This window comes from Idiotropiscis lumnitzeri, chromosome 6 (genome assembly GCF_059441095.1).
Source record: "Idiotropiscis lumnitzeri isolate Australia: NSW breed Sydney's pygmy pipehorse chromosome 6, RoL_Ilum_1.0, whole genome shotgun sequence".
NCBI lineage: Eukaryota > Metazoa > Chordata > Actinopteri > Syngnathiformes > Syngnathidae > Idiotropiscis > Idiotropiscis lumnitzeri.
Genome location: NC_142396.1, coordinates 46271 through 73616, shown reverse-complemented (window position 1 = coordinate 73616; position 27346 = coordinate 46271). Strand labels below are relative to the sequence as shown.

The 27346-nt window shown below is 51.2% G+C and overlaps 3 protein-coding genes across 9 annotated transcripts; all 3 read right to left on the bottom strand.

Moving 5' to 3' along the window:
• Positions 1 to 128: 128 nt before the first annotated feature.
• Positions 129 to 4860, bottom strand: LOC148334314 (cysteine-rich protein 2-binding protein-like). 2 transcript variants are annotated; one of them, XM_088299637.1, is made up of 10 exons: positions 4620 to 4860; positions 3995 to 4116; positions 3810 to 3931; positions 3563 to 3735; positions 3024 to 3467; positions 2434 to 2963; positions 2229 to 2362; positions 1043 to 1230; positions 791 to 981; positions 129 to 353 (listed from the first exon to the last, which is right to left on the bottom strand). In XM_088299637.1, the coding sequence occupies exons 1-10, from the start codon at positions 4858 to 4860 to the stop codon at positions 180 to 182; spliced, it is 2319 nt and encodes a 772-aa protein (XP_088155763.1). In that variant the 3' UTR covers positions 129 to 179. The 2 variants fall into 2 exon arrangements, with proteins under 2 accessions (XP_088155763.1, XP_088155764.1); XM_088299638.1 differs by having other exon boundaries at positions 1043 to 1218.
• On the bottom strand, positions 4855 to 22351 carry LOC148334313 (protein PET117 homolog, mitochondrial-like). Of its 2 annotated transcripts, XM_088299640.1 has the most exons (3): positions 22338 to 22351; positions 7359 to 7538; positions 4855 to 5001 (listed from the first exon to the last, which is right to left on the bottom strand). In XM_088299640.1, exons 2-3 carry the CDS (start codon positions 7452 to 7454, stop codon positions 4873 to 4875), a joined length of 225 nt encoding a protein of 74 aa, XP_088155766.1. In that variant the 5' UTR covers positions 7455 to 7538; positions 22338 to 22351; the 3' UTR covers positions 4855 to 4872. The 2 variants fall into 2 exon arrangements, with proteins under 2 accessions (XP_088155766.1, XP_088155765.1); XM_088299639.1 differs by lacking the exon at positions 22338 to 22351 and having other exon boundaries at positions 7359 to 7676.
• LOC148334312 (mechanosensitive cation channel TMEM63B-like) lies at positions 9098 to 27346 on the bottom strand. 5 transcript variants are annotated; one of them, XM_088299633.1, is made up of 26 exons: positions 27029 to 27346; positions 23599 to 23643; positions 23425 to 23512; positions 22514 to 22786; positions 22361 to 22440; positions 19326 to 19364; positions 19039 to 19132; positions 18228 to 18265; positions 18000 to 18142; positions 16086 to 16137; positions 15496 to 15604; positions 15354 to 15424; positions 15205 to 15285; positions 14973 to 15096; positions 14660 to 14793; positions 14430 to 14567; positions 14208 to 14361; positions 14034 to 14140; positions 13807 to 13893; positions 13670 to 13735; positions 13436 to 13598; positions 12794 to 12899; positions 12556 to 12723; positions 11853 to 11968; positions 11690 to 11773; positions 9098 to 11358 (listed from the first exon to the last, which is right to left on the bottom strand). In XM_088299633.1, exons 4-26 carry the CDS (start codon positions 22703 to 22705, stop codon positions 11179 to 11181), a joined length of 2526 nt encoding a protein of 841 aa, XP_088155759.1. In that variant the 5' UTR covers positions 22706 to 22786; positions 23425 to 23512; positions 23599 to 23643; positions 27029 to 27346; the 3' UTR covers positions 9098 to 11178. The 5 variants fall into 5 exon arrangements, 4 of the variants coding, with proteins under 4 accessions (XP_088155759.1, XP_088155758.1, XP_088155761.1 ...); XR_015844166.1 differs by lacking the exons at positions 23425 to 23512; positions 23599 to 23643 and having other exon boundaries at positions 9098 to 10214; positions 10434 to 11358; XM_088299632.1 differs by lacking the exons at positions 23425 to 23512; positions 23599 to 23643.

Sequence of the window (27346 nt, the reverse complement as noted above, 5' to 3'; positions counted from 1 at the left end):
CGCTGCCATTTGGCGGATGCGCTGACATGAGGTCACTGATGGCTGAGACGGGCGGGGCTGACGGCGGGCTCAACACCATCAAACGCTCTCATGTCATGTGACGGACACACGAGCGGAGAAAAAGAAAGAAAAGTTTGACTTTTTATTGGCTCACATGACGGGACGTGGAAGGGGGCGGGTCAGCGTCGCAATCGCAGGAAGAAGGCGTGTCGACACTCGGCGCTGTCCAGGGCGTAATACTTGTCGTAAAAGTCCAGAATGTACTCCTCGGCCTGGAAGCCGAACTTCTGGTAGAGCAACATGGCGGGATTGCTGGCGGACACGTGCAGTGTCACGTCCTTGCCCATGCACGTCTGAAACGACAAACGAAACACACATTTGCAACTAGCGAGCCACTTCCGCAATTTTGGTGATGTACAAGCTCAAGTTAAAGACGGGAAGTTGAGAACATTACATCAACAACACACTTATACTTGCTTAAGGTAGTTAATGGGAACCTCGTTGCTGCTGCTCTGCCGTGCACGGACTTGCATATAGTCCAAATAAAGTCTGTGCCGCTACGGCGCAAGCTAGCTTAGTGCCATAGCATTCATACAGCCTCGAAAGAAAATCCTTGCGGGAATATTTTTTTATTTTTTTTAAAAATCAGTCTGGCGCCGGTTAGTGTGATCTGCTTCGTGAGGGTGGCGCACAAGAGCCCCCACAAAAAAACGCAAAGGGCGATTTCGGTCCGCAAACGGCAAATTCTTGTGTAAACTTGCGACATGCTTTTCCCTTGACAGCGCCTCACCTGTATGAGGTGGTAGATCATGAAGGTTCCGATGCCCGCCCGCCGCCACTCGGGATGGACCAGCAGGAAGGAGACGTATGCTTCGTTGTACTTGACGTCAGGTACCATGAAACCAAAGCCCACCACCACCTTCTTGTAGAGCGCCACCACGCTGAAGTCAGGGTACTGCAGGCACTCCGACAGATCCACTCCTGAGTTTGGGGGCGCAAAAGTCACCGACGAACATGTGGGGGTGGATCGGTGGCGCTTTACCTGGCCAGAAGCTGTGGCCGCACATGGCGTTGACTGAGGGGATGTGATTGGGCCGCACGTAGCAGTAGTCGAGGGGGGCGTCGGCCTCCGGGGTCCAGTCGGTTTCCTTGCGGTGGGCGTGCGCTCGGATCTCGGCCAGCAGACGCATCTTCAGGGGACGGCTCTCATAGTCGCGCCTGGCGGAGAAGCTCACACGTGAGCGACAAAGCGTTCCTTTCGTTTTTTGTTGAATGGACTTACAAAACTCGACAAGCTTAAGTGACTCATCGCACCACCAAGTGGAAATGTTTCACAAAGAGGTTGTGTGTACGCCATACCCCCCAAAAAAAAAAAAAAAAAAAAATCGGGAAAAAAAAAATCAAAGCAAGCACTTTTGAGCGTGAGATGTCGACAGATATTTTGCAACATTCCGTCTGTTCCCCGCGAAAAGCAGCGAAGCAAAACGCTGCTAAAATTATGGCGTTTTTTTTTAGCCTCCAGAAGTGCAATAAAACCTTAAGTGCTTGTCAGTGCGCCCTCCAGTGGACAAAATGCACAACAACAGTGACTGACAAGCCAGGCGAGCAACTCTGAACTTTTAGAAGCGTTTTGTTTTTTGTATTTCTCTTTTTCTGCTGCGTGTTTTCATCAAGACCCTGCATAATCTCTCAGGAACATTGCGGATATTTTGTTGTTGACAAATAAATTTTGACCAAACAATTAACATTGACACCATTTTCTTTCTTTGAATAGTTTCCAGTCACATCTCTCTTGTGTTCCTATTTGCTTGATTCTTAAATGCTCACAGAAAGGGCATCAGGTCCTGTCCAGGCGACCAATCGCATCGCTTCACAGCAACGTTAGACGTCACCGTATCAAATAGATTTGGAATTCGCAATTGAATATATGAATGGTTGCTGCGGAAACAACGCAAATATCTCCAAATGAAATCATCGTTCGATGCTGACGTCCGCCGTCCTTTTTGTCCTCCACGGTGACTTTTTGGACGGAAGCCGCTTGATATTTTTCTGTCCACAGTTCGAGCGATGGAAGCGTTTCAGTTCCACTGAGCGGCGTGAAAACAAAGCCATGGTCAACGATCATCTAAATCTAAAACGTCGGGAAATTCAAAATGGAATATAGCGTCGCTATCGGAAGCGCCGCCCTGCGTTCAGCCAATCCAAACTGACCTGATCTTGGTTTTTACCTGATGTAAGGTTTGAGGAGGCGGGACGTGTACGGGCTCTTGATGCTTTGCTCCGAAGCGCCGTCGGCTCCCGTCAGGCGGCATCCGAAAGAAAGCCGAGGCGAGGGCGAGCCGCCAAGTGCCGAACCTTTCGCCTGCGGAGAAGAGTGGCAAGCCGCGCTTAGGCAAACTGCGGCGGCTGCGGCTTGCCGTCACGCGGCTTTACCTGGAAGCGGTCCAAGACCCGCACATTCTGGCTGCTGGCGCCGCGCCGCCCGTCACCCGTCTCCCGGCCCGCCGCCAGCGCGCCGTAGACGCCGCCCACCAAACTGAGCGCACGGTCGATGTCCAGCAGAGGGAGTCCTCGCTGCCGCTTGACCTGGCGCACCAGCAGCTTGCGGCGGAGGCGGCGGGCTTGCGGCGTGACGGCCAGCGCCAGAGGGCACGCGTCCAGGCGGCGCCGCAGCATCCGCTCGCCATACGGGCCAATGAGGGCGTGGCGAGGAACGGGAGGGCTCCCGCGTCTTTTGTCGCAGCCGACCGACCTGCGCCGCTCCGAGCCTTCGAGAGCGGCAGAGAGCTGCGGCCCCGCCGCTTCTTCCACGTCGCCCCGGCGCCCGTCGTCGTCCTCGCTGTCCGCCTCCCGCTTGATGTGAGGCGGCGCCAGGCGGACTTTCTTGCAGACAAAGGCAGCAGGCGGAGGCGCGTACTCCATCCCGGGGTCGATGGCAGCGTCCGCCTCCATCTCGTCGTCGTCTGGAAAAAGACGCGTCACCCAAGCGGTGGCGGGCGCGTCTGGAGCGGCCGTCCACTTACCATGAAAGAGAGCCTGGGGCGGCATGGCGTCCGGGATGAGGTCGGCCTCCGACAGCAGGCTGGGCGTGGCCGAGTGGGAGGCCGGTGTACCGGGCGCAGAGAAGTCAGGCGAGGGCGACGGCGACGGGCTGGTCAGCGGCGTCCTGTCCGAAGAGCTGATGGAAGAGAAGTCCACCACCTCGCCCTTCTCCAGGAAGGCATCCGGTAAATGCCGCCGCCCCCCCCCGGCGCCGCGGCCAGCGGCCACTTTGACAGGCGTGGAAGCGGCGGCGCGATCGGACAAACTCGCTTCCTTCTGAGCCCGCCGGATGTCTTTGGCCTCCTGCGTCCGCGAGCGTTTCTCCTTCAGCTGCATGGCCGTCTCCACCGGGCTCCTGCCGACACCGCCTCCTCGCTTACGCAGACCTTCCACAGCGATGGTGGGCTCCGCCGCCGTTTTGTACACTTGCGCCCGCCACCAAAAAAAAACAACGTCAACAAAAAAAGGGAACGCCGTCAGTTGGAAAACGGAGGTGAAAACGCAGCCGATGGCAGCTCACCTTTAGCCTTGGCGGCCGCCTTGTGAGCAGGGCTGCGCAGGGTCGGAGGTCGGTTGTGGACCAGCTTCCACCATCCTGGTTCGCTGAACTCCTGCGCCCCCGAGCGGAAGAAAGCAGGACTGCCGACTGACAGACAACCCGCCACCGTGCTCCACCAGGTGGATGTCTTTTTCCTGTCGGGGTGGCAGAATTACGTCAGCAGACGCGCCGCGAGATGCGGCAGCCGCGTGCCACGACCGGAAGCCACCTGGATCCCAGGAGGAAGTTCCAGTGACGGCCGATGAAGGCGCAGATGTCCTCCTTCCAGCGGAAGTAGCCTTGGCGTCCGCTTCCCTCCAGAGACAGATTATACATGGCCAGCATGACCACCTGCCGCACACAAAACCTCGTGAGCTGGGGCGCAGCCGGCGATCACGTGACGGGAGGCGCGACCTGCTGCCAGGTGAGGCGCATCCTCTCGAAGGTCTCCCTGCCGTCTTCGGAGCAGTCGCGGCACACAAACTTGAAGAAGTTGTCGCCCTTCAGGTAGCTGGGCTGGTTGCCGTGGAGATGAGCTAATGTGACAAACGCGCGTGGGTCAATGTTTTGCTTAAAAGCCGCAATCGCATTTGGAGGGCTGAAAAGTCCGACGAAAGACGCATCCGTGGAGATTGAAATCTTTTGGAGCCAATCGAAATAAACTACAATTGAAAATATGCGCGAGTCCAAACAATGGTTTTGCGAGTTGACGTGCTTTCGTCGCTCACCCAAAGCACGGCGTGCGTCCTCTTGAGCGGGTTGGTTATTGCCATCCCGCCGGCGACTTTGAGGCCACGCCGGCTAACGTCCGCGCCACCTTTTCGTCCGTCAACTTTTTCAAAGACTTGCGCTGAGGCGACCGAAGCAAGTTTTGGTTCGCCGTCGCTCACACGTGACTAACGAAAGCGGCGCCAAGCGCAAAAGCGCGTTTTTCATGCCAAGCGCAAAGCGGGGCAAATTGCGAATTTCAATGGACGCGACTATCGTATTTGTGGGAGCGCTCGAAGCCGACGAGAGAGAAACAGAAGAAAAGGCGTACCTGCGGGGATCCACTTGTGGCATCGCTCACAGTAAAAGGCCAAGCGGTTGCAGGACCAGACGGCGTCCGCGTCGGCGCCCGGCTCGCTGGCGAGGGAGTCGCCGCTGTGGTCATGCGACAGGTCCAGCGAGCCCTGATCCTCCGACTCCACGATCAGAAGCGTCTCGCCCTCCACCTCGCCCTCCTCCAGGCCCTCCGAGGCCGAGGTGCACGCCGCCTCGTCCTCGCCGCCGCCGTCCATGACCTCGCCGCCTCAGCGCACCGCCTGCCGACGCTCCTCTTCCAGCTGAGCGCTCAACTTTCTGTTGTCCTCCAGCCGCCGCACGTTCTCCTTCTTGCGCTCAACACGCTCCAAATCTCGCAGGACACCTTCGTGGAGACGCTGCGCACACACGCCGCCCGTCTTACAACAGCAACACAAAGCATTTGGCGAGCTAAACCATCAAGCGAACCGCTCTAGCTGAAGTTGACCGAGCCATCTTGGATGAAACGAAACTTTGACCTCGTCCGCGTCATCATTAACTTTCAATCCTCGCGTATGTTGCTTGCGGTTTCATCAAAACGATCATCCGTGAAGCAAACAACCTCGCCAAATCTTTTTTCTCTCTCCTCAATTGACTGCTTGCAAAAAATTAAATAAAAATATCAGTCAATAAGTTCACCCCACCAGTGATTTTACGTGCCAAGATTCAATAAATTGATGTGAAAGTTCACGATTTTTCAAAAAGCAAAATAAACACTTTCCTCCAGCAGATGGCAGCACGCAACCCATTTGTAGAGCCGAGCGAGCGTTCGGCATCGGCACGCCACGTTCGACCGCCGGACAAAAGAAACGTCACAAAGACCGACGGACTTTCATCCGTCCGCATTAAGTGAAGTACGAAATGCTTCGAGTGTTCACCATTGTTGGAAAATGTGAAACGAGCAATAAGACTGGTATCGAATGGCAGCATAATCAATCGGTTGTCACGCAAGAATTCTGACTTGAATCCGATTTAGGCCCACAACATGCTGCGATGATTCGAAGCGACTCGGCGAGTGCACAACACTTGCGCTTGTTGTTAATGAAGATGACATGACACTACATGAAGTCAATTGAAACATTAGAGTTAGCTCCACAAAAAGAGTCGTTCAAAAGATTCGGCGACCGGCTGGAGCTGTCATGCACGAACGGGAAATGCAGCGCGTCGACTCACTCAATCGTTCACCGACGGGAAATGGCGTCGTTCCTCCGTGAACGCCAAGAGCGTGGCGGTAGGTTGAGTAAAATCCCGCCTCCATCTAATGCTGGCTGCTGATTAGTCGTTTGCAAAGATTGACGGCTTGCGCACCGCTCAGCTCAAATGAACTGAGAAAAGAACCAATCACGTGATAAAGTGATCCATATTCCTTGACCTAAATGTTCACAATCACATTTTGACGGGTCCCAACCCAGCATTCGCGTTAGCTAGCTCAACTGTGATGTTAACTGACCTGTCGATGTCGTCGTCGGTCAGATGTAAAGCATGTGTTTTGCAATCCTATTTTGGTCAACGGCATGGATCAAATCGTCTATTCTGTCCAATTTCTGATCGGCAGCGTTGAAACGACTGACGCTCGAGTGAATTTCCAAAGTGCTTGAAGGCGATCGCGGCGGGATGCAAAAAAGGTCGTCGCGCAACAGCAAATTCACAATGAAGACGTAAAAAGCAGAAAACAGACCAAGCGGATTGAAAAGCCAAAGAAGAATCAAAATGAGTTTGAAGACGACTTATCAAGAAAAATTTAACTCGCAACCCGAAGCAACAGTTCAGGAACCGAATTGGCCAGGTCACTTAAATATTTGTGTTCTAATTTGCCACTAAATTCGATGGAAAGTGTTTTGTAACAGCTCCACCTGTTGCGGAATGCGCTCGAGAAATAATGTCGGCGTGAATTGGAAACGAATCAAAACATGGTCACGGTACAAAGAAATTTGGAGTCCGACCGTGCCAAATTTGATACCTGAAATAGCGATGTGAGCAAAATTGCAACTGAGCGGGCGAGAAGAGCCGCAATGTCGCCGGTCTTCGTCAGGTTTTGGCAGTAACGTAAACGGTTCCTAATTTGAGAAGTTTGGCGCTACAGATCTTCCGGAATCGTATTTGGCAGTGGCAACCAGAGCCACTTGAGCCACGTCAGCCCCCCGCCCTCAACCCTCAGAGCTTATTCAGAAAAATTATTTTTTCTTCTCCTCGAACGTGCCCAATGCAAGTAAGTACGCACAGTTGGTGTTCTTGTGATTGCGGTATTGCCCCCCCCCCCCCAATGTCACAATGAGGAAATCCAGACACGTTTGAATGCACGCTGCTGTACCTCGCCTTCAGAGGCCACATTTGTCATTTCTCTTCTAGGTTCATCATACGCAGGAGGGCCGATTTGTGAGCCGGAATAAAATCAACCTCCGGTCTTTGTTAATCAAACCCTTCTTTAGAATTAGCCACCCCCCACCCCAAATAATGGGCATTCGGCCGGACCGTTCCGCCTCCGGGGACGGACTGCCCAGCTCTAGTGGCAACAACAATTTATCCACAACCGTCTGGCCACGGAGTCTTTTTGTTTCGCAAAAGTACCGCCCCCTTAGTTCGATCCAAATCCAAGCCTTCTTCCCGACCTCCCTTTGACCCGCACACCTCACCTCACCTAAACTTACCTCTCCTCCACTCGTTGCGAGCTCGTTTCGGCAGGTCGCCTTGCCAAATACACTTGACTTGGACTCACCTGTCTGTCCCAGGCCTGCTTGAGGTGGACCGCAACCACGGTGCTCACAGTTACAAGCACAGAAAGTCCCAGAACCGCTTTCGAGGTCGTCGACATCACGTTAGCATTAGCCTCGTGAATGCTAATCGCTGCCGCACTCTGGCGGCGGCTTGACTACCCGCTTCCGACTTCCAGTTTCCTACTTTCTGCTTCCGCTTCTGCGGCCCAATCCCAACTCGACACGTTACCACTCTAGTGCCTTTCAATTGCGCGTTCGCCTCGAAGGAGCAAGTGTCTCCTTTTGCGTCCTACCCTCACCCTGCAGGGACTGTACCCGGAACGTCATCAACTTGCGCCACGATATTAGAAATGCGTCATCAAACATGGCGGAAGCGCGTGTCTTTTTTTTCATTATTCCTTTCAGAATAACCATAAACAAACAATCAAGGCGCAGTTTGCACGTATTGTCTACGAGAATTGCACAGTTGAACAACAAAATCAAGAAAAAAATAAGAAAAAAAATCAAAATAAATTTAAAAAACAAACTCATTTTTATGGATGGGCCACATTATAGTTCTAGTTTCCTTCAGTGAGTGAACCCATCTAAATGTACGATCACCTTACGTTATGTTTTGAAATCAGAAGCCAGTCAGTAATTGTTTTAAATTTTCTTCGTTTTAAAAGGTTAGGATTGGGAAAAAAATATATGCCAATAGCTCATACTTCAATGTTGTTAAAAGTGGATAAATTGTGAGTGAAACAGGAAGTTGATGCTGGCATTTGGCACTCCACGGATTCAAAGGTGTATTTTTAATATGTAATATATTGCATTTTGGGAGTAACTTGCCCAACACTGACGTCCGCATACGTTTATTAGTGACATATTTCCTATGACTTTGAATTATGATCGCTACCTGGCGTGACTCCCGCCAAGACATGGAGGGAGCGCGGCCACATTGCTCATTACCACTCGGTGTTTTTCAACTCCTTTGTTTAGTATTGTTTTCTCCAAAACTAATTTATCAAATCGAAAATGCAAGCTAATCTCATTTGCGGAAAACAAGTAGACATCTATCTATCTATCTATATATATATATATATATATATATATTAAAGCTGTCAAAATTAAAGCATTAACTCAGGTGATTAATCCCAAAAAATTTAACTCAGTTAAATATTTTAACTCAGTTAACTCAGTTTGATTTACTTCAAAAATAATTTGCCTACTTTGCAAATATTGTGCCATATTCGCTGTCTTTAGCACGTCTCTGAGCAAAACATCGTGTTTAAGTTACCACTGGGCCTTGCAAACCAACCTGCTGGAGTGTGGTGCTTGTAGGCAGTTTTAAGAAATGTTTCGAAAATAAATGTCTGCAAAGATGTCTCCGTTTAGATCGTATTCGTATCCAAGAAAGCTATTAGAACAGTCTTTGAATTAAATATACTTCATATTTGGTGATTTTGCATCAATTCCAAGATATTATTCAAGTAAATATCTGTTGTAAGCTTCGCAAAAAATAATCATGGCTTTTCCACGCTGACCATTGATGAGATGTTTTATTGACATAAATACGTAGCATACAAGTGAAAAGAAAGGCCCACAGCAAAAAGTCAAATCAAATGTTAGCGTGACGTTCAGTGCACTTTTTATTTACACTATTTGGATGGGCTTTATTTTACACGATTTGACAGCAGCCCTTCCCTTTTCATCTTGAAACCCTTCCCAGAAGAAGCATCACCCCCCCCCCCCAAAAAAAAAAACGAAAAACAAATTAAAACCCCACAATGCTTGCACGTTGTCAAGCGCCAATGTTTTCAGTTTCCCTTCACAATAAAACAGTTTCTGTGTTTGTGATTACACGAGGCCGGCGACCTTTCTTGGAAGCGTTTTCATCCAGCACTCAATCCAAACTAACAATTATTTTCGAGAACGATTCATCCATCGATTTTTTAAAAATTAATTTCCCAAAAGTTCACGTTTCCATGCCTTCCTTTCTTCCAAATTTTAAATGGACCGTGCAGAAAATGCACAAACATAAATTGATGCTGATTCCGTTTCTGCTTCGGTTCGTCAGTGTTTTTTCGCAACGTCAAAGCAGACGTTTGCAAATATATGACGTCTGCTTTCATGGAGGACGACAGACGGAAATTTCGACGATTCGGACAATTTGAAGTTGAGCAAGGTCTTTGATCATCAAAGTAGGTCTCGATTCATTTCATCATTGATGAGTTGTTGATTCGTCAACAAATTCGGTTGACTTTTGGAGCCCAAAGTAACGTTTGCCGACCGTCGCAATGTGACAGATGAAGCTTATGGGCTATTTCCGAGCTTTCGACGACGCCGTCTTTTCGCCAAAACAACTTTTTGGTGTGACATCGGTGTCCAACGACAAAACGGTTTTGGAGGCCAATCTGACGGGACAACGTGAAAGTCAGGACACAACACGATGCAGTCAAAGTCTCCAGCGTGGAGCCACCAAGCCCGGACCTCCCAGGAGCTTGCGTGTGGCTCACCACGGCTTTCATAGCTCAGCTGCGTATCCGTGCGCGCGAAACAAAACGCAATGTAAACATGCATCAAGGAAAACAACACCTGAGACATCTCTGTCAAACGGCCGGGTCATTGCCTGCTCCTGTTGCCATGGCAACCACAAATGCTTCGTGTCACATCGGCTCCTTTTTTAACTTTTGAATCGACACACACACACCAAAAAAAATAAATAAAAACATTTGGTAGTTTTTTTGACTAGCTAGCTCAGAAAGAAGTTGTTTGAATTCAAGACGGCGGCGGCTTTCACTCCAAACAGAAGACAACCTTAAATAGTCCAAAATAAATATCAGCGCCAGTCAAAAGCCGTCAAAGAAAGTGCAGTTAGCCTAGCTTAGCAGAGTGGTGACTGGCCGATTCAAACTTTTCAGTTGTATTCGGCTTTATAGTTCAAGATGTCTCCGGAAGTGTTGTGGGCGTGCTAGTGCTAGGCTAGTGCTAGCAAGTCCCTTAGCTCGCCATTCGTGTCGGAAGTAGTTAGCTCACGCGTTGCGCTGGTGTGACATCAAGCTAAACAACGCTGCGCTAAGCTAGGCTAACATGTCAGCTTCAATACAGACGTTGGCAGATGAAGGAGGACTCAAAAAATAAAATAAAATCCCGTCACTTAGTGGCATTAGCACATACGCGTTAGCTTGCAACTCCCGCTAGCATACGTGAAAACAACAAAGACATCGGAAGAGTTCAGTCGAGACGCACTCGAGCTCCAGTTCAATGTGCCACCAAGACGCGGCTTTTTCGCGACTCGTCCAGCCAATCGTGAGTCACGACGGCTCGATCTTTGTCGGCCCGGTCCGGTCGCTGTCACGTCCGCCGATTCGTTCCCAAGTCGTTGTGCCTTTCCATCGGGGAGTTTGACGTGCGACGCATTTTCACAGCTCGCCGTATCCTGTCACGACTGAGTCGGGAGTCATATTGGTGAGTCGCGATCCGGTCAAGCGGACGGCGCCGCGTCAAAAGACCACCGGGGGAGTCGGACGATGTCACGTGACGCTTGAAGGTTCAGAGTCCAGACGAGTCAAAAGCGGTCAACGTGCGCACAACTCCCGAGCGAGCGAGCGAGCGCTTGGGAAAAAGCCACAGATGAGGGAGTGACATGCGAAGGGACGCGCTTCCGGTGGGATGATGGCTCTTCGACAGCGCTCAGGGTCAAGTCTTCAGGCTGGGAAGGGGAGGAGCCTCGCCAGTGCAGTGGGTTAGCTAGTGCGCGAGCTAATTAGCTCGCGCACTAGCATCGCGTGGTGGCGAGGACCGTGGACTGTCTCCGCCCCCTCCGTGGAGCTCCACCCCCAGTTACTGGCGGACCTCGTTTGCGATCAGACTGTCCTCCCCCGAGTGGAAATCCGCCTCGTTGATATTGTTGCCGCCGTTGAGCATGTCGTCGTCTTGAGACGACGCGCGGTCCTCCTCGCCCCCGCCGCCGGGATCATCCGAGTTGGCGTCCTGGAGTACCTGGGCGATGTACATCTGCTGCTGGGGGACACCGAGGGTCAAGCGCGTTAGCCGCCTTGCTAACCTTGTCCAGTGACATTACAAGATTTGGCCTTTTGCGTTTTGAAAAGTCCTGGAAGGACGGCGCCGGCCTTGTATTTATTTATTCCTCTTACTTACTTATTTGTTCGTGTCAAAGGATTGAAATTGAAATCATATTTTCAATATCAATATTTGGATCGAAAATAACGGAAAACAATTGACGAAAAAAAAACCCCATCAAAAACAATCTCATGAGGATTGGCTCAATAAATACTTGAACTGAAATGGTAAGTTGAAGTACCAAAGTCGTTTGTCGCCGGCGACCTCTCACCTGCGATTTGGATGGCGGGGAGGCGGAGCTGCGGGCTGGACGTCCGTTCTCCACCACTTCGGCGTCCGAGTCCTTGGTGTCGATCTGCCGTACGACAAGGCGCGGTTAGCGCTACACGGTTAGCGCTACGCTAGCGCTAGCGTGGCCGAGTGGGCAGACACACCTTGTAGTTGTGAGCGCTGAGGTACTTGAAGTGTCCGAAGCAGACGTGCGACAGGCACACCACGATTGTCACCACCAGGACCACAAGCGTGAAGACCGACGTGGGCGTCTCGAAACCTGCCCGCAAAATCGCTTTGACGTGAAGTCGTCGTGGCCGACCGGACGCTCATTATAGTCGAAAAAAACAAAAAAAAAAATAAAATAAACAAAAAAAAAACGTGAAGAAGTGGCTCGTACTTTAATCGCCGTGAAACCGAAAAAAAAAAGATCAAGGATCACAAATGAGGGGAAAACCGCAAACCCGCGACGACGCCAAATTGGGCTTCTGGAAGCGAGCGACCTGATCGTTTGACTCGAACGAGAAATCTTACTAAAGCGATAACGCAGAACTGAAGAAGTTCAAAATTCAAAAAGGATGGAAACGGAACGGAACGAGGAAGTCGCAAACGAGCTCGATTTCTCGCTTATTGCGTTCTTTAGCGGCAAAAATTTGCTTCCTCTTTCCGCGCCACTTGAAATGAGCGTCAGTCAGCCATAGACCGATTTGCGGTCGAGCCCAGTCCAATATCACTAATTGGACTCGTTGAGCCGTCGAGAACGATCTCAAAGGTGCCGAGTGAGCGCGTAGACAACCGAGGACCACGCTGACGTCGAGTCCAGCTGAACGGCGGGAGGTGAAGTGCTGGCGAGGGGTCGGTGCTTGCCTGTCCGCATGGTGGAGAAGAAGAGCAGCCAGAAGAGGCAGAGGATGGGCGCCGCTACCACCTGAGTCACGGCGCCAGAGTGGATCTTCTTGTCCAGCTTGGACGGCAGGTACGCATAGTACATGTTGTAGCGGTCCACCAGGTGCTTCAGCAGCATGTACATCAGACCTAAGAGCCGGACAGGGGGGCGGGGTTAGCCCGGAGCCGTCGCTGCGCCGTTATCCTGAGCCGCACTCACCGAACGGCACAATGATAGGGCAAGTGATGCTGTAGGCCATGACCACGGTGAACACGTTCATGATCCACGCGTACGCCGCCCCGAACTGGAACTCGTACGCTTGATGCTGACACAAGAGGGAATGGCGTTAGCTGATTGGCCAACGAACAACGCGGCACCACCATCAAAACATCACGTCAGGCCGGCGGCCCGGAAAGTCCACCGGTTGACCTTACGGTCCCCAGTCTCGGCATTGGGACTTTGGGACCTGGGGGTGATCTGCTTTTCTAGACCCGGTCTTCTGGAGCTAGCCTTACAGTACCGGCGGGATAAACCTGGTCAGGACCCGGCCTCGGTCATCTCAGATCTCGTTATGATCTGGCCTTCTGTCACGAGACTCGGCTTTCTAACCCTAGTCTTTTGAACCTGGAAAGGGCCTTCTGGACCTGGTCTGATAAAACCTGGTCAGGGCCCGGTCTTGGTCTTCTAGACTGAGTCAGGATCTTGCCTTCTGGACCTGCTCTGATAAACCTGGCCTTGCCCTTCAAGATCTAATTAGGATCTGGCCTTCTGGACCCGGTCTTTCGGGACCGGTCAGCATCTGGCCGTCTGGACCTGGGTCGTGTCGATCCAAGCCGGAACGTGTCCTTGCCGGGCGCTCACCCTCTTGACGTTACGTCTGTCGGCGGCGGACGGCGCCAAGCAGAGTCGGATCATGTACATGAGGAGGCCCGGGATCCGAAGCAGGTCCATGGCGTTCCCAATGAAGGCCGACGCGATCACGTAGTTGACGAAGAAGGCGCCGTTGTCGGGTAGGAACACACACCTGAGGGACGACACGCACCTTAGCAGTCTTCGTTGGTGTCTGCGGCTGAACAACAAGTCTTGCGGACTTACTCGAAGCGGACGGTGCCATCGGCCAAGAACTTTTTGTCAAAGAGCCAACGGAAGAAAACGTCCAGACTGAAACAGACGAGAGAGAGGATGGCGCTCAATTGCATGCGGCAACCTTTGTGCGGACGGACTCGCCAAACCTGCTCAGGCCGAGAGAGGGCAGCAGAAGAACCATGAAGATCAGGAAGGTGTAGCACTTGTGCATCGTTGTGCGGTTTTCTCCAGACCTGCACACGCACATGCACACACCTTCAAGACAACCTGCATAATTCTTCGCCTGGGAAGGAAAAGTTGACTTGGGCGCATTGGGACATTTATGATCGGAAAAGTTGCATGACAACAATTGGCGCGCGGTGTTGCGCAAGACCTGGTCCAATGCGCCTCGAAGAACGCCGAGTAGTAGACGATGGTCGGCAGCAAGGCCGAGAAGGCCCACAGGAGGAGCGTGGGGAAGAACTGGGTCACGATCGGGTTCTGCGAAGACACAAAGGTTGGAGCGGTGACTACGCCCCCTCACCATCATCAGGAGGTGTCGTCTCACGTTGAGGTACTCCACCGGCTTGGTGACGTTGAACTTGTCCATGGTGGAGATGATGATGGCGGGCGTGGTGAGGAAGAAGAGCAGCAGGAACAGGATGCAGTTGATGACCAGGCAGCGGATCCACCAGGAGACTCCACCCAGCGACAGGTGCTCCCTGAGGGACGCGCAAACACAAACGTGTCAGCGACCACAACCGGGACCGCAATACGGACCGGGACCCACCAGCGGACGTTCTGTGGATCGGGCGCGTACGAGACGTTCCAGTTGTGCACGTGAAGCGCCTCACTGAACTGCGAGGATCGTGGCTCTTGGCGACATCGGCAACCTTGAACCTGGCACGCGTTGAAGTCCTTCAGGATTCTGCCGGCACAGTGGGCGGAGTCAGACACTCGCGCAAGGGGAGGTGGGATGGGGTGGTTGGGAGGGAGGGGCGGGGTGGGGTGGCTTCTTACATGGCGGTCATGGCCTCGTTTTGGAACGTAACAAATGCCATGCCCAAAGGTTTGGTGTGGACCTTTTCCTTCTCCTTGCGGTACTCCTCCTTCAGTTTCGCCTCCCTCTTGGTGTAGAAGCTGACCGCTTCCTCCTGCCAGCAAAACACACACACACACACACATGCTGGTCCAGCAATCCACGTTTGACTGCACAACCCGCGATGAGTCAGTCGGTCGGCGTCATCTGCCGTCTCAAGTCGGCGTGCTCGGGCGCTAGTCGTCGTCAAAGCGTCCTCTAAGTCTCGTCAAGGTGTCGCTAACGAAGGTTGACCTCCTCGCAACCGGCGATGGCGCAGCAGCAGAGATGTCCGCATGGTTTGGGGTTGATCATGGTGGGAACGTGCTCCTTGGCCATCAGGTCGGTGAAGAACTTCTTACTGCGCTCCGTCTTCTTCCTGTGGTCGCGGAACAGGACAGAATGCTCGCGTCAAGATGCGGCCAAGCTAAGCTAAGCTAAGCCAAAATAAGCTAAGCTAAGCTAAGCTAAGCTAAACAACGCTCACCTCTCGGCATTCAGAGACATCAGCTTGGCAACGTTGTAGCAGATCCGAGCTTCCAGAACCGTGCAGTTCTCGTATGCCTGCCTGGGTGGGAGGAGTGACATGCTAACCTGCTCAAGTGCAAATATTTTCCTCATCCAGAGCGCACGTACTCAAAGTGTTGTTTGATCTGACTCTCTTCGGCGTACTTGGAGATGCCATTGATGAATAGCGTGCGCTTCACCTGCGACACACAAAAGCTTTTTGTGACTGGCGTGCGCCGGGCGTGCGCCGGGCGTGCGCCGGGCGTCTTACCAAGTCGTCCTCCTTGTAGTGCATCTTGGAAGTGTGCCGCCGCATGCTGTAGACGGTGAGCAGCAGGTACATGAAGGCGAACGTCGTGTGCAGCCACAACAAGTTGGTCCTGAAGGCGCAAGCATGTCACAAGTCGGTCTCATTTGCTAAGTGCAAAGGCTGCCGGACGGACATTTTTCTTCTCGTGGCTCAATTTAGCTGCGGCAGCGCCGGGTCGGGTCCACAAATGACGCTCGATAATTGGTCGCTCACATTTGATGGACAACGCATAAAAGGAGCTTCCAAAAATTGTACTAAAATCGATAATTTCTCGATGGTTCGGGTTTAGCGCGTCCGGGGACAGGATGGCAAGGATGTGGGCAGCCAGCACATCGGAGAGTTGTCCTGTCCCAGAAATCCGACTTGTGCATTTTCCTTCCTTTTCTTTTTTTCTTGTAGCGGATCCAAAAAACGAGCCTCGTCGGTTTTGTGTGGGAGGTCTCGAGTCAACTGTGTTGTTGCCACGGCAACACAGCGTCTGAGACACCGCATGCGTCATTGACGCGCCGTCGGCCGCGGCAGGAAAATGCAAAAAGTGCAAAGTGGCTCACCCGGACTTCAGGTTGGCGATCGTCGTGCGGCCGAAGCTGTAGGCGTTGTTTTCTGAAAAATGATGCATAGAAATTCCAAATGGTCAAGATGGAAATTTGCGTTTTGCAGGCAGACAAAACAAGTTTTAAGAGGCAGAAAGGACAGGACAGAGCGAAAAGTCAACAAGTAAAGACAGGACAACTAAAGCAACAAAACAAAAACATTTCCGGCGTTTTTTCCAGGCAGTGGTGCTAACATTGATGGCGAGAGGGGCACCCGGGACATGTAAGACAGGACAGGACAGGAAAGGACAGCACGGGATGCTAGCACATTTTGGCCACCGCTGGCTGGCAACACCAACGCGGTGCTCGTTCGCCCGCCGCCGCCGGCCACATCGAGGAAAGTTGCGGGAGACTCCAAGTTGACTCGGCGTGTCAAGCGTCCAGCGAGCGGGAAAAACAGTCCGGCTCATGTTTCCGCCAAGCTCAGGACGCATACAGACGTACACTGAGCTGGCCACTTTTTCAGACGGTCCAGCCCCCGCAAACCGGCCTTATTCGGAAAAATTGTCGCCTCCGCTTCCGACCCCCGTTCCAAATCCACAAGTCTACTCTAGCCACAAGTGAGTGGGAGTTCCAAGTGACTTTACCTTCTTTGGACGGTGGTCTGGCTGCTCCTTGCTTAATCAGCAAATCTTTACTGATAATTCTTACTAAACAATCACACGCACACACGCACACACACACACACACACACACACAAGTCCACCCCCAGCTTATCATTTTCAGAACATGTCAAAGTGCCTTATTATTCAGGTTGTCGAATATTTGTACAATCAATTATGCTCTCGGTTATTAATTGGATAATCGAGAAAAAAAAAGCTTTTTTCTATTTTGCATCAAATTTTCTTGCAAAATATTTCTTTCCAACAAGTTCACCGTTTTTTTGTTGTTGCTCATTTGGTTGCGTGAGGTGCTTCAACTACAGCTGAGACGAGCAATTATTTGAATGAGAAATGAATTGCTTGATTAGCTTTTCAATGAATATGATTGAAATGAGAAAACATTCTCATAGAAAAACTGGAAAATGCCGATGCTTCACGTCCTGGTTTGGTCTGTAAAATCCACCCGAAAGTCCCTCAAAATGTCGAGCAAGGCTTTTCAAAGTAAAAGCAGTCGTTGGCCGGGGTCTTATTTCAAAAAAGAAAAAAAAAAAACCTCTTTTTTTTTTTTCTTTTCTTTTTTAGAAATCGGAGAACGTTTCCTGTTGCGAGGCTGAAATTCTCAACTCGCGGACGATCGGAAGCTGAGCAGGCGCTCGATGAATTTTGCAAAGTTATCACGTGACAAAGTGTAAGGCTTCCCTACGCCATTTTGAACGAAGGTACGAGAAGCAAATTGCCGTCACTCGACAAACGGCGTCGTGCGTCCATGTCGGATGGAGGCGTGATCAGGAATTTAAGAAAATTACAAGTCATTAAAACTCCATCGTTACATTTTTTGGGTGGGGGGGATTAATTCGAACATTCATTTTGTGCACCCGCCAGCCTTTCGTTTCCAAATTCTTCACAGTGACGTCAGTGACGACTTCTAACGTAGCCAATGCGGGCGACGCTATCTGAACGAGTCAAATCTTCTTGGACCTCTTCCATCCACCGTGGACGAAATAAGAATGTTGAGCTGCTTTCATATTTCACATGGGAAAATAATTCACGGCATATTTGAAGTTTCGCCTTGACCTCAGGGTCAGCCACTGGGGGTGGGGCCATATGTGACCAGGTCAGCTCTGAACCATTCATAGATTTGAAATCTAGCGCTTAATTTGATTGCTGATCAGTTGCCGATGAATGGATTGATTGCACATCTGCTCGTTAGCATGTGGCTAAGCGTATTAGCAGAGTTAGCGTGGCTCCCGCCGCCCAAAGCAGGTCTCACCCAGCAGGTCGCCCGAGAAGTTGACGGGCAGCACGATGCCGACGGAGAGGACGCCCACCACCACCAGGAGGCCGATGATGTGACGCTGGAAGGACAGATAGTGCACCGCGTCCTCGCCGCACTTCTCCCGGATCTCCTCGTCCCTGCCGCCGGCGCACATGTCAGTCACGTGACCGGGGCGGCCGTCGGTAAAGACGGCCAAAGAGGGTTTGCCAATCAATAACTCACTTGATTCGGAAGATGGCCGTCAGCCATGAGCAGAAGCCCTGCAATCGCAAAAATAAGAACAAGAAAAACAGCTCAACAACTTGACGGGCCGAAAGAAATGCGCAGAAAAATAATAATCTGGAAAAAACATTGGAATAAAAGGGGAAACGAGTGAAAAAGTGGTGAATCGGGGAGAAAAAAACCCAACACGAATTCAGGAAAAAAATTATGTGGCTAAACGGGGAATCTCGTTAAAAAATAAGAAGGGATTTGTAGCAAATAAAAAACAGTAAACTTGAAGAGGCAGGAAAAAAAAAAAACACGAATCGTATTCGCCTCACCCCAAAAAAAAAGATTACCTGAGAATCGCGTTCGCGCCACCCAAAAAAAACAAGAAAAATTATTAATTGAGGAATTGCGCTATTCTCACCCTCCCCCCAAAAAAACAATTACGTGAGGAATCGCGTTCGCGCCACCCAAAAAAAACCCACAAAAAAACCCGCAAACAAATAAACAGGGGATCATTGTAAGGCAGTCGCAAAGCCAACGACAACGAGGTCATGTATGTTGTCTGAGTGGGCGGAGCCTTCATGGACCCCTTTGGCTGACCTCTGGCCTGCTCACTGTTTAAGTGGATTAGCATTAGCATCAGCATCACCTGCGGCCGGTGGATTAAAACGAAAACATGTCAATATGTCACCACGGTAACCGCTTCACAACATGTCACGGTGACAAGGACGACCAACGACTTACGTGTTGTGAATTCTTCGACGTAGCATCGTATGCTAGCTGAGCAAAGGAGAGAAGGAAGGAGAGAAGGAAGCATGCTCACGTTGTCGCGCTGTTCCAGGTCGACAGAGCTCGAGACGGATGTGAGGCGTTCGTAGCGGTCGGGCGTGTCCGAGTGCATCGCCGCTGACGCGACGCTGAGGAGACAGCCAACGGGAGAGTTAGCACTTAGCCGCAATCCGCATAGCTTCAAGCCGACACGGCCGAGGCGCTAACACGACATCACTTCCTGCTCACGGCCATCTTTGGGCCTGGAGCGAACTCGCTAGCTGGCTACCACGCCACGGGGGGCAACGAGACACACGCACACATGCAAACACACGACGTTACCTTTTGACCGGCTCATAGTTATCCCGGTCTCGTCTTCGGCTGAAGTGTTTTCATGTCGGGGACAAGCACGGAGAATGGTTAGCATCCAAGCGGCTGTTAGCATCTGATTAGGCACTCCGGTCAAGCAGCCATTGTCTGTGTGCTTTATTGTCTCGCCATTTGACCAAAACGTCAGAATCCTTTAATGGCCAAGGCCGTTCAAAACACATTTGGCGCGCTCGCATTCCCGCGAACAGCATCTGTGCCGGTTTTAGAATGGTGAGAGTTTGACGGACGGCGGGACACATTGCCCCATACGGCATACAAAAACGGGGCTCGTCGGTCCTGTTCCTCGAGGATCGTTGTCCTGCCTGCTTTTCAAATGAGCAGATATTCCGCGAGGTGTGCAGAAGCTAGCTCACGATCGCGTTCATGTTGCGGCAAGGGACAGATGGAAAACCGACAGGACAGCGGCCCTCGAGGAACAAGACTGCGGGAAAGCCGTTGTTGGTTATCAGTCAGATCAGCGTTGGCCAGGTCTCAAGCGGCTCGCTCGGTTGCCGGCTTTGAAAAAGCGGCGTCGCGTCGATGACGGTGGCGTACGCGCAATTTGCATATAACAAAAGTGTGCGATGAATCACTCGTCGTCTGTGGTCGTTCATCGCCATCCAAATGGAGAACCGTATCGACGGGGGACTTTCTTTCTGGCCAGGGCGGACCATGTGACCGCCCCGACGGCGGACGCAGGAGAGGAGGCTCAAAACGACAAGCAAGCGAAGAATGAGACTTTTCCTTGGAAGTGGCACCGACCGGCGGCCGAACTCGGACCTTCCGTCGCCTTTCGGATCCAAGGAATGACGACGGCCGCACAGAGCAAAACTACTTTCTCAAGTTGCCAGATGCTTGGCAGATGTTTGAGCAGCTTCTGCTGACCGAAACGTGTCAGGACGGGTTCAAATATGAAAGCGGAACTTCATTTGATCAGTGCCATTCTCTCTTCCAGATGGATTTGACCAGGAAAAGAGAAAAGAAAAAAAATCAAATGTGCTCGCATCATGAAAGAGATCCTGGACTACACGGACCCAAAATATGTGAAAGCAGAATTGAGATGCCACTCGGCCAAAAACCGAATTTTCCGATTCGAACCGGAACAAATTGCCACAAAGGAATGTTTGGACGACTTGAATGTCAGTGCGTTTGACTAAGGCTGGGCGATAAACCGAAAATTTACCGTTACCGAAATTCATAACAATGACCGAAATCATTTTGCCCATGTCGGTAAATTGGGTGTTTAAAAAAAAAAGAAAAGCCTTTTCTGTCTGCGGCAATGTTCATGCCCCTTTAAGACGACGACAGCGCCTCTAGTCACGTGACTCCACCCGTCTGATCGAGAAAGAAAACAGACGTCGCTGTCGTAGCTGGGATTCAAATCCAGAAGCTTTTTCACCACCCACAACACAACCATGCTGTGCTGAAAGTTCAAAGTGAGAAGCAAGGTTCGAAAAGTAACAACAGCCCATTAGGAGGCGACACCAAACGAGAGAACGTCTCAGAGGTGGACGCGATAGCCTAGCACAAAGCTAAAGATAAAGCTCCTCTAGTTCCAGTGGCGCGCACAGGATTTAAACGCTTCATGAAAGCCGTATTTCCCGATATGGACTCCATCGGGCCGGGAGCTTAGACATGTCAAGCATTTTGCATCTACATCCGACTTGTGGTCGGGTCGCAACATGGATCCCTGATTGAGCCTGACTGTGCATTACATAGACGACAAGTGGCGCCTGCGCACCAGAGTACTCGAGATGGCACATTTCCCCCGATGATGCACACGCGTTTATTTGGCTTGCGTTGACATTTTCTTTCATTTTATTTAGCATTTTTTGTTTGGCATTATTTACATCATGACAGCATCTTGGCGCAATCTATTTCCAGCAAAAGATTTTGCAAGAGGTACCCTTTTTCTTTGTGACCTTGTTCAAGTCATGCAAAGCAAGCTATTTGGAATGTTTATACAAATGATTTTTGTACGTTTATTTTTCATTGAAAGTAATGTGTACCAGTTGGTCAATAATAAAAACAGTCAATATGCATTTCCTGCATTTATTTTGATTTTAGTCCACGGGGGAATTTATCGTGCATTTATCGTTATCGAGGTAAAATTGCTCAATTTCTCGCGATATTTATTTGAGGTCATATCGCCCAGCCCTACGTTTGACACACGCACGTGGCGAGTACGCACGTACGTCCGCACACACGCACGTGCACACGTGGCGAGCACCGTGTCAGGAATCAGCCAGCCGGCCAATGAGCATTCAATTGAAGTCTGGACCGTCTCGGTCGCTGCTTTGCCGATGGTCTCTCACAAAGGTGAGCGAGGCTGAGGACTCCTTGGATGTGATTAGGAATTTACCGGACCCCAAAAAAAACAAAATCACCTCTGATTCTGCGTCCAAGTTTCAAGTTGCTTTGAAACCAAACTGGAGCGATTCGAGACCAAGATCTCTTTTCAAAGAAATCAAGCGAGGCTTCGGCACTGGATGAAATCAACGAAAGCCTCGACGGGGTTATTTGCGATGCGCTTGACATAAATCTCAAAACGCACACTTCAGGTAAGAGGAAACACAAGCGCAATAAAAATGAAGAAAAAAAATACATAAATAAATGGGACCAGATCAAATCAGCCAGGAAAAGTTCCTTGGCTTTCGGAAGTCCATTTGGATCAAATGTTCAATTGGACTTTGACCCGTTTTTGAGTCCACCGGACGAACGTCAATATGCCACGCGATGGGCTTTCAAAGGGCCGCTAAATGGTGGCACCTCTCGAGGCCGCCCTAAGCCAACATGTGACCGAGCGGCGAGTCGGCGGCCGCTTGCAAATGTTGGCGGCAAAGCCAAAAGACACCAGGCCGCGTTTGCCAACATTTTTCAGCAAAGACGACTTTTGTGACGTTCGCAAGCGCTTGCCGCTCGGTGAGATGCGGGCGGCCTCGATTATGGATTGGCTGTCATGTGCATGTGAAGAGTCAGGCGGGCGCTTCCGCTTCCGCGCCGCTCACCTGTCGGCGTCGGTGACCAACGCCAGGCGTCCGTAGTCCCACGCCACCTTTCGTAAGATGGAAAAGACGAAGAGCAAGACCTGCGGAGGAAGACGTAGCGTGTGCGTTAGGTCGGCCCGGCCGAGATGCCGACGGCGACGATGGCGGTCTGACCAGGAAGCACATGAAGTCGAGTGCCAGCACGGTGGGCACGCCGCCAAAGGGCAGACCCTGCAGCACGGTGCTGCGGATGCGAGCCGAGTAGCAGTACTCTTTGGAGCCGCCGTCGTTCGAGCAGTTGTCCCGGAAGCCGCAGGCCCGGCCGGCGGCGACGGTCGCCATGGCAACGATCAGCACCGGCACCATGCTCAGCGCCGCATCCTCGCCTTCAACCTGCGCCGGGAGACCGCTCGACGGGCGTCGACGGCGTTGGCCGGGTTGCCGCTCCTAAAAAAAAAAAAAAGGAAACACGCTCATGATTATTTTCATGTAGGTGCCAATCGGAATAAGAACGTGATCCAGCCCCTCCCTCAGCCCCCCTCGAGGACCTTGCCGCCTTTCAACTCAATTACGACAAACGCCGAGCACAGATGGACACCAAATCGTCAGCGCCGTCTTTTTGCGCCCAAACCGCCGCAAACGTGCCAAACGAGACTTGCCCCCGCATGGCATCAGCTTTTGTCGACGGTTCTTTAGATATTCCTCGTTATTGACGGACCTGGGCTCGAAATGTCCGACTGTCTTGCCCCAGCTGTCTTCGGCGGCGCCCGAACCGGGCCAATCTGAGGGCACACGTAGACGAAGCACCATCACCGTAGCGTGCATCTTTTTAGAACGGGGGAGGGAACCCGAGTACCCGGAGGAAAGCCACACAGGCACGGCGAGAACGTGCAAACGGCCCACAGGAAGGCCGGAGCCAGTTTCGAACCCACGACCTCTGAACTGTGAGGCCATCGTTCTTACCTGTCGCCTGAAACCAAATCCTCATCTTCACTTCATTTTCCAACTAGTCCGTTTGAAAGTTTTTCACCAAAATTTGAAAATGACTCACCAAAAAACAAAAAACAAAAAAAACAAAAACTCACTTGCGGGTCTGGCGGTTCATCCGATTGTTGGCTGCAGTTCGATTAACTTCTTTGTTGGGCATATGAAATGTTTTTGCATTTCCGCGTACTGGGAAAGAAAAACTCTCTTGTTTCAAAACTTTTTCCGGGTCAGGAGACACCAAAAAAAAACAAAAACAAAAAAAAAAGAATCACCTCAATCGGCCTTCAAAAAGTCCACTTGGACTTGCGACGATTAGCCTGAGGGACAAGAAAAAAAAGTTGAGTTTGCTTTTGCGAGTCAACGGCAAGCGTGTGACTCAGCATTCGAGTGAGCGGTTGTGCGGCGTGATAAGAAAAAGGGAAGAAAAGATAACAAAAGGTTGCCGTCAAGACTTTTTTTTGCTTTGCGACGTGGACTGGAATCTTTTTTGTTGAAAGGGAAGCCGCTTTTTTTCCCCACGCTCCACCCCATCGGCCGTGCCGCCGGCGCTCATCCGTAACGTCATTCGATCGGGCGTCTGATCGGACCCGCTGCAACTTTTACATTCGGAACGATTCATTGAGAACCACTCGATTAAGAAATGAAACGATAAATTGTCTCATCGAAAATGCTAAATCTTCTGATCGGTTTCGATTATCTTGGTAGGTTTTTTTTTTCTTCCAAATTTCAAAACTTTCCAAACATCTGCGTTGACTACGCAAAATAATAATCAGCATTTTCGGATGGATGACGGGCCAAACCGGTCCTTTTGTGCCAATTTGAAATATTGTCTTGTTTTTGAATAGACGGATGGAAATGAAAGTGTTTCCAGATTCACCGATTCATCGACAGATGAATTACAAACATTGCAACTTTTGTTTCGGAAGCGAGGAAAGCTCATTTTCTCTTGACTTGTCGCAACAGCGAGTAACGCGAGCGGCGCGTTTGCAAATCTGCTCGGTGCGCGCTCCGGTTTCCTCCGACCGTTTGGAAATGGGTTGCTCAAATTAGCCGTTTGGAAATTGTGAGTGCAGCAAAAAGGGGGTGCCGGTGTGCGCAGCGCGGTGCGTCAAGTAGAACCCATGGAAGCCTTTCAAGCACAAGCCGCTGATTGGTTAAGAGCCGAGTCCACGTTCTTTGTTCGGATTCCTCGCAGGCGGCTCATTCGTGGCTCCGTTTCTCCTCACTTCTCGAAGGGGGTTCTCCCAAGTTTTGCCGAATCTCAACCGAAGTCTTTCTATTGGCGTCGTCCCCCAACATTTCAAACAATCCGTCGGCCAAGAAAGCGGGCCTTGATCAAGATGTGCTGTCCAATTTTAAACCCATCTCCAGGCTGCCTTTTATTTCTAAAATTCTGGGGAAAAAAGTGGTGCACACGCAGCTCAAATCTTTCTTGGATCAACCTAATTCCCGGACCGCGATATTCTTCTGGCTCCAGGCGGGTGGCGCTCTAGAGTGGTTTCGATCCTATTTGGCTACCAGGACTTTTTGTATTTGCCTCGATTGTGCTGAGTCCTGCTCTGCCCCTCTGTCATATGGTGTTCCTCAGGGTTCTGTTTTGGGGCCCTTGCTGTTTTTATTATTTGCTGCCCGAAGAATCCAAGTTTTAAGTTTTTTTTTTTTTTTTCGTGATGATATTCAGGACAAATTGGCTCTCCCCCATTTGGGGCTCGGCTTGTTATTTGGCGTCTACGTGACAGCAGAGAGGACAGCGAGGTCGTATTGCTCCAATGGTCACTTGTGGTAAGTAAAACTTGCACCAAAATGCAAATCTTGTCCACTTGAACCTGTGAACGTCGAAAAGTTTGGAATGATTGGCCTCAAACGTGAGCTCATGTGATCGCCTCCACAAAATCGATCGATGCTCCACTTACGCAGGCTGAAGCGGACGAGAGCAAGAATGTGCACACGAACCCCGACTGGTTACATTTTGGACATTTAGCGACGCTAAAGTCATGTCAGGAGGCAGACGCCGGGCGACAGCGGCAGCAGGCGGGAGTGGATCTTTTTTGGACGTTATACGAAATGCAAGAAATGCGATTTCAAAAGAAGAGTTAGCAATCGGCCCCTTCAGTTACGCTGCGCTAATATAAGGAGAGTGGAGGGGGCGTGGCCATATCCCTCATTTAAAGTAGGTGTTTTGCAAATCGTCACTTCTTTCCTAACTTCTCCAAAATGAAGAGATCAAAACGAAAATGACGACTTATTTCAGTTTCCTGAACAAAAAAATTAGAAACTGAGCTTGTGAGTGAAAAAGCGGCCATCTTGGACCTTGTCCACCTTCAAGACCACTTTGGTCGTGTCGAGAGGAAATCACAATCACTTCATTTCATGAAATTCAACAAAAAGAAAACCGAAGGTCTGGTGTTTGGGTCCAGTGGACCTTCCACATCCCTCAATTCAAAAACAAATATATTTTTGAATTATGACTAAAAGAATCAGAACAGCGTGTTAGAATGCAGAAGACCCTTCTATCGACTGTTTGTGTTTGAGGTATTTGACATTACGCTTACGTAATTGTGGCATAAATCTAACGCCACAGAAAACAGGCGACACCGAACAGTGGCCCTTGGTGTGAGGGGGCCCATTTGTGGCTGCAGCTGGACTATATTGCAAGTGCCTCCAGTTGCTCCAAAATGCTGCTGCTCGGAAGACGGAGCACATCACCCCAATCTTGGCCTTTCTTGTCTGGCTCCCAGAGCACTTTCGAGTTCGCTTTAGGATTGGTCTTTAAGTCTTTAAGTGGCCTCGCCCGGGCGCATCTCTCTGAGCTCCGACGCACCCGCCCGCTGCCTCAGGTCTGCAGACTGGACGCTACACTGGAGGACAAAACGCGGCTCCTTCCGAATGGAATTGAATGTGAGGCAAGCCCCGCCCCCTCTCAGTCCTCTTTGAAAACTGGTTTGTTTTTAGTCTTTAGCTTTCGACCCAACACGAGACTGGCGCCGTTCTGTTGTTTTTCTGCTTCTTCTAATGTTGCTTTGTTCGTAGAGTTTGATTGTGTTTTCGTTGACTGCTTTGGCTGTCTTTGTTGTTGAATTCTTCTTCTTGATGTTACTCTGTATAGAAAATGCAGCACAGTGGCCTCACCGTGCAGAGGTCGTTGGTTCGATTCCAGCTCCGGCCTTCCTGTGTGCGCTTTGTATGTTCTACCCGTGTGCCCGCGTGGCTTTTCTCTGGGTGGGCCAGTTTCCTACCACATTCAAAAAGCATGCACAGCAGGTTGCCGATTGGACGCTCTAAATTGGCCCAAGGTGAGACTTGTTCGACTTTGTGTGCCCTGTGATTGGCTGGCAAGCTGTTGAGGGTGTATCCCGCCAAATGCCAGAAGACAGCTGGGGGAGGCTCAGGCATGCCCACGACCCTCGAGAGGAGAAGGGGAACAGATAATGGATTGTAATCGCCATGTGACGTCATCACATAACATCATTCGGCACGCGCTAGCCGAGTCCGCCCAAACGAACCCAATTGGCAAAGCGACAGCTCGGTGTCCTCTACGCGTGTTACGTAAACGCACTACCCCCAAACTGCCCCCCCCCTCAGGCAACGGCTGCGACGCCGCAGCCGGCCGGGTTTGCGTGCGTGCGTGCGTGCTTGCTTGCGGGCGGGCGGATGAAACAAAGGACGGCGACGCGCGCGGCCTTTCGGGCAGGCAGGCCTCACCTGAGCACCGGAAGTGGCGTCGCGTGGCCTCAAATCCTCACGCAGCAGCGCCGAGCGTCGCCGAGTCGTCGTGCCGCAGCGCCGACGCCATCATCGCCGCAAGCGGGCGAGCGCACCTGCCGCGAGCTCCTCTTTCTCCTCCTCTTGCTCCTCCTGCTCCTCAATTCTCCTCCTGCTAAAACGGAGCCAGGCTGTTGACAGAGTGGCAGCGCAGCAAGGCTCAGCTCGTCTTGTCCGCCGCCGACGATGCTGCTGCTGCTGCTGCTGCTTCTGCGGACGACACGCGACGATGCACCAAAGCGCCGACAGGGGGCGCCA

Coding starts and splice junctions, on each gene's coding strand:
- LOC148334312 (XM_088299633.1), bottom strand. CDS start 22,705: ATGGTGCCGGTGCTGATCGTTGCCATGGCGACCGTCGCCGCCGGCCGG. Junction 19,365..22,360: donor TTGGTCACCGACGCCGACAG/GTGAGCGGCGCG, acceptor AAAACACTTCAG/CCGAAGACGAGACCGGGATA. Junction 14,568..14,659: donor AACGAGGCCATGACCGCCAT/GTAAGAAGCCAC, acceptor CTGTGCCGGCAG/AATCCTGAAGGACTTCAACG.
- LOC148334313 (XM_088299640.1), bottom strand. CDS start 7,454: ATGTCGACGACCTCGAAAGCGGTTCTGGGACTTTCTGTGCTTGTAACT. Junction 5,002..7,358: donor AGCAGGCCTGGGACAGACAG/GTGAGTCCAAGT, acceptor GTGTGTGCGCAG/CGTCTCCACGAAGGTGTCCT.
- LOC148334314 (XM_088299637.1), bottom strand. CDS start 4,860: ATGGACGGCGGCGGCGAGGACGAGGCGGCGTGCACCTCGGCCTCGGAG. Junction 2,964..3,023: donor GCCCCAGGCTCTCTTTCATG/GTAAGTGGACGG, acceptor GTCTTTTTCCAG/ACGACGACGAGATGGAGGCG. Junction 1,231..2,228: donor CTCCTCAAACCTTACATCAG/GTAAAAACCAAG, acceptor CTCACGTGTGAG/CTTCTCCGCCAGGCGCGACT.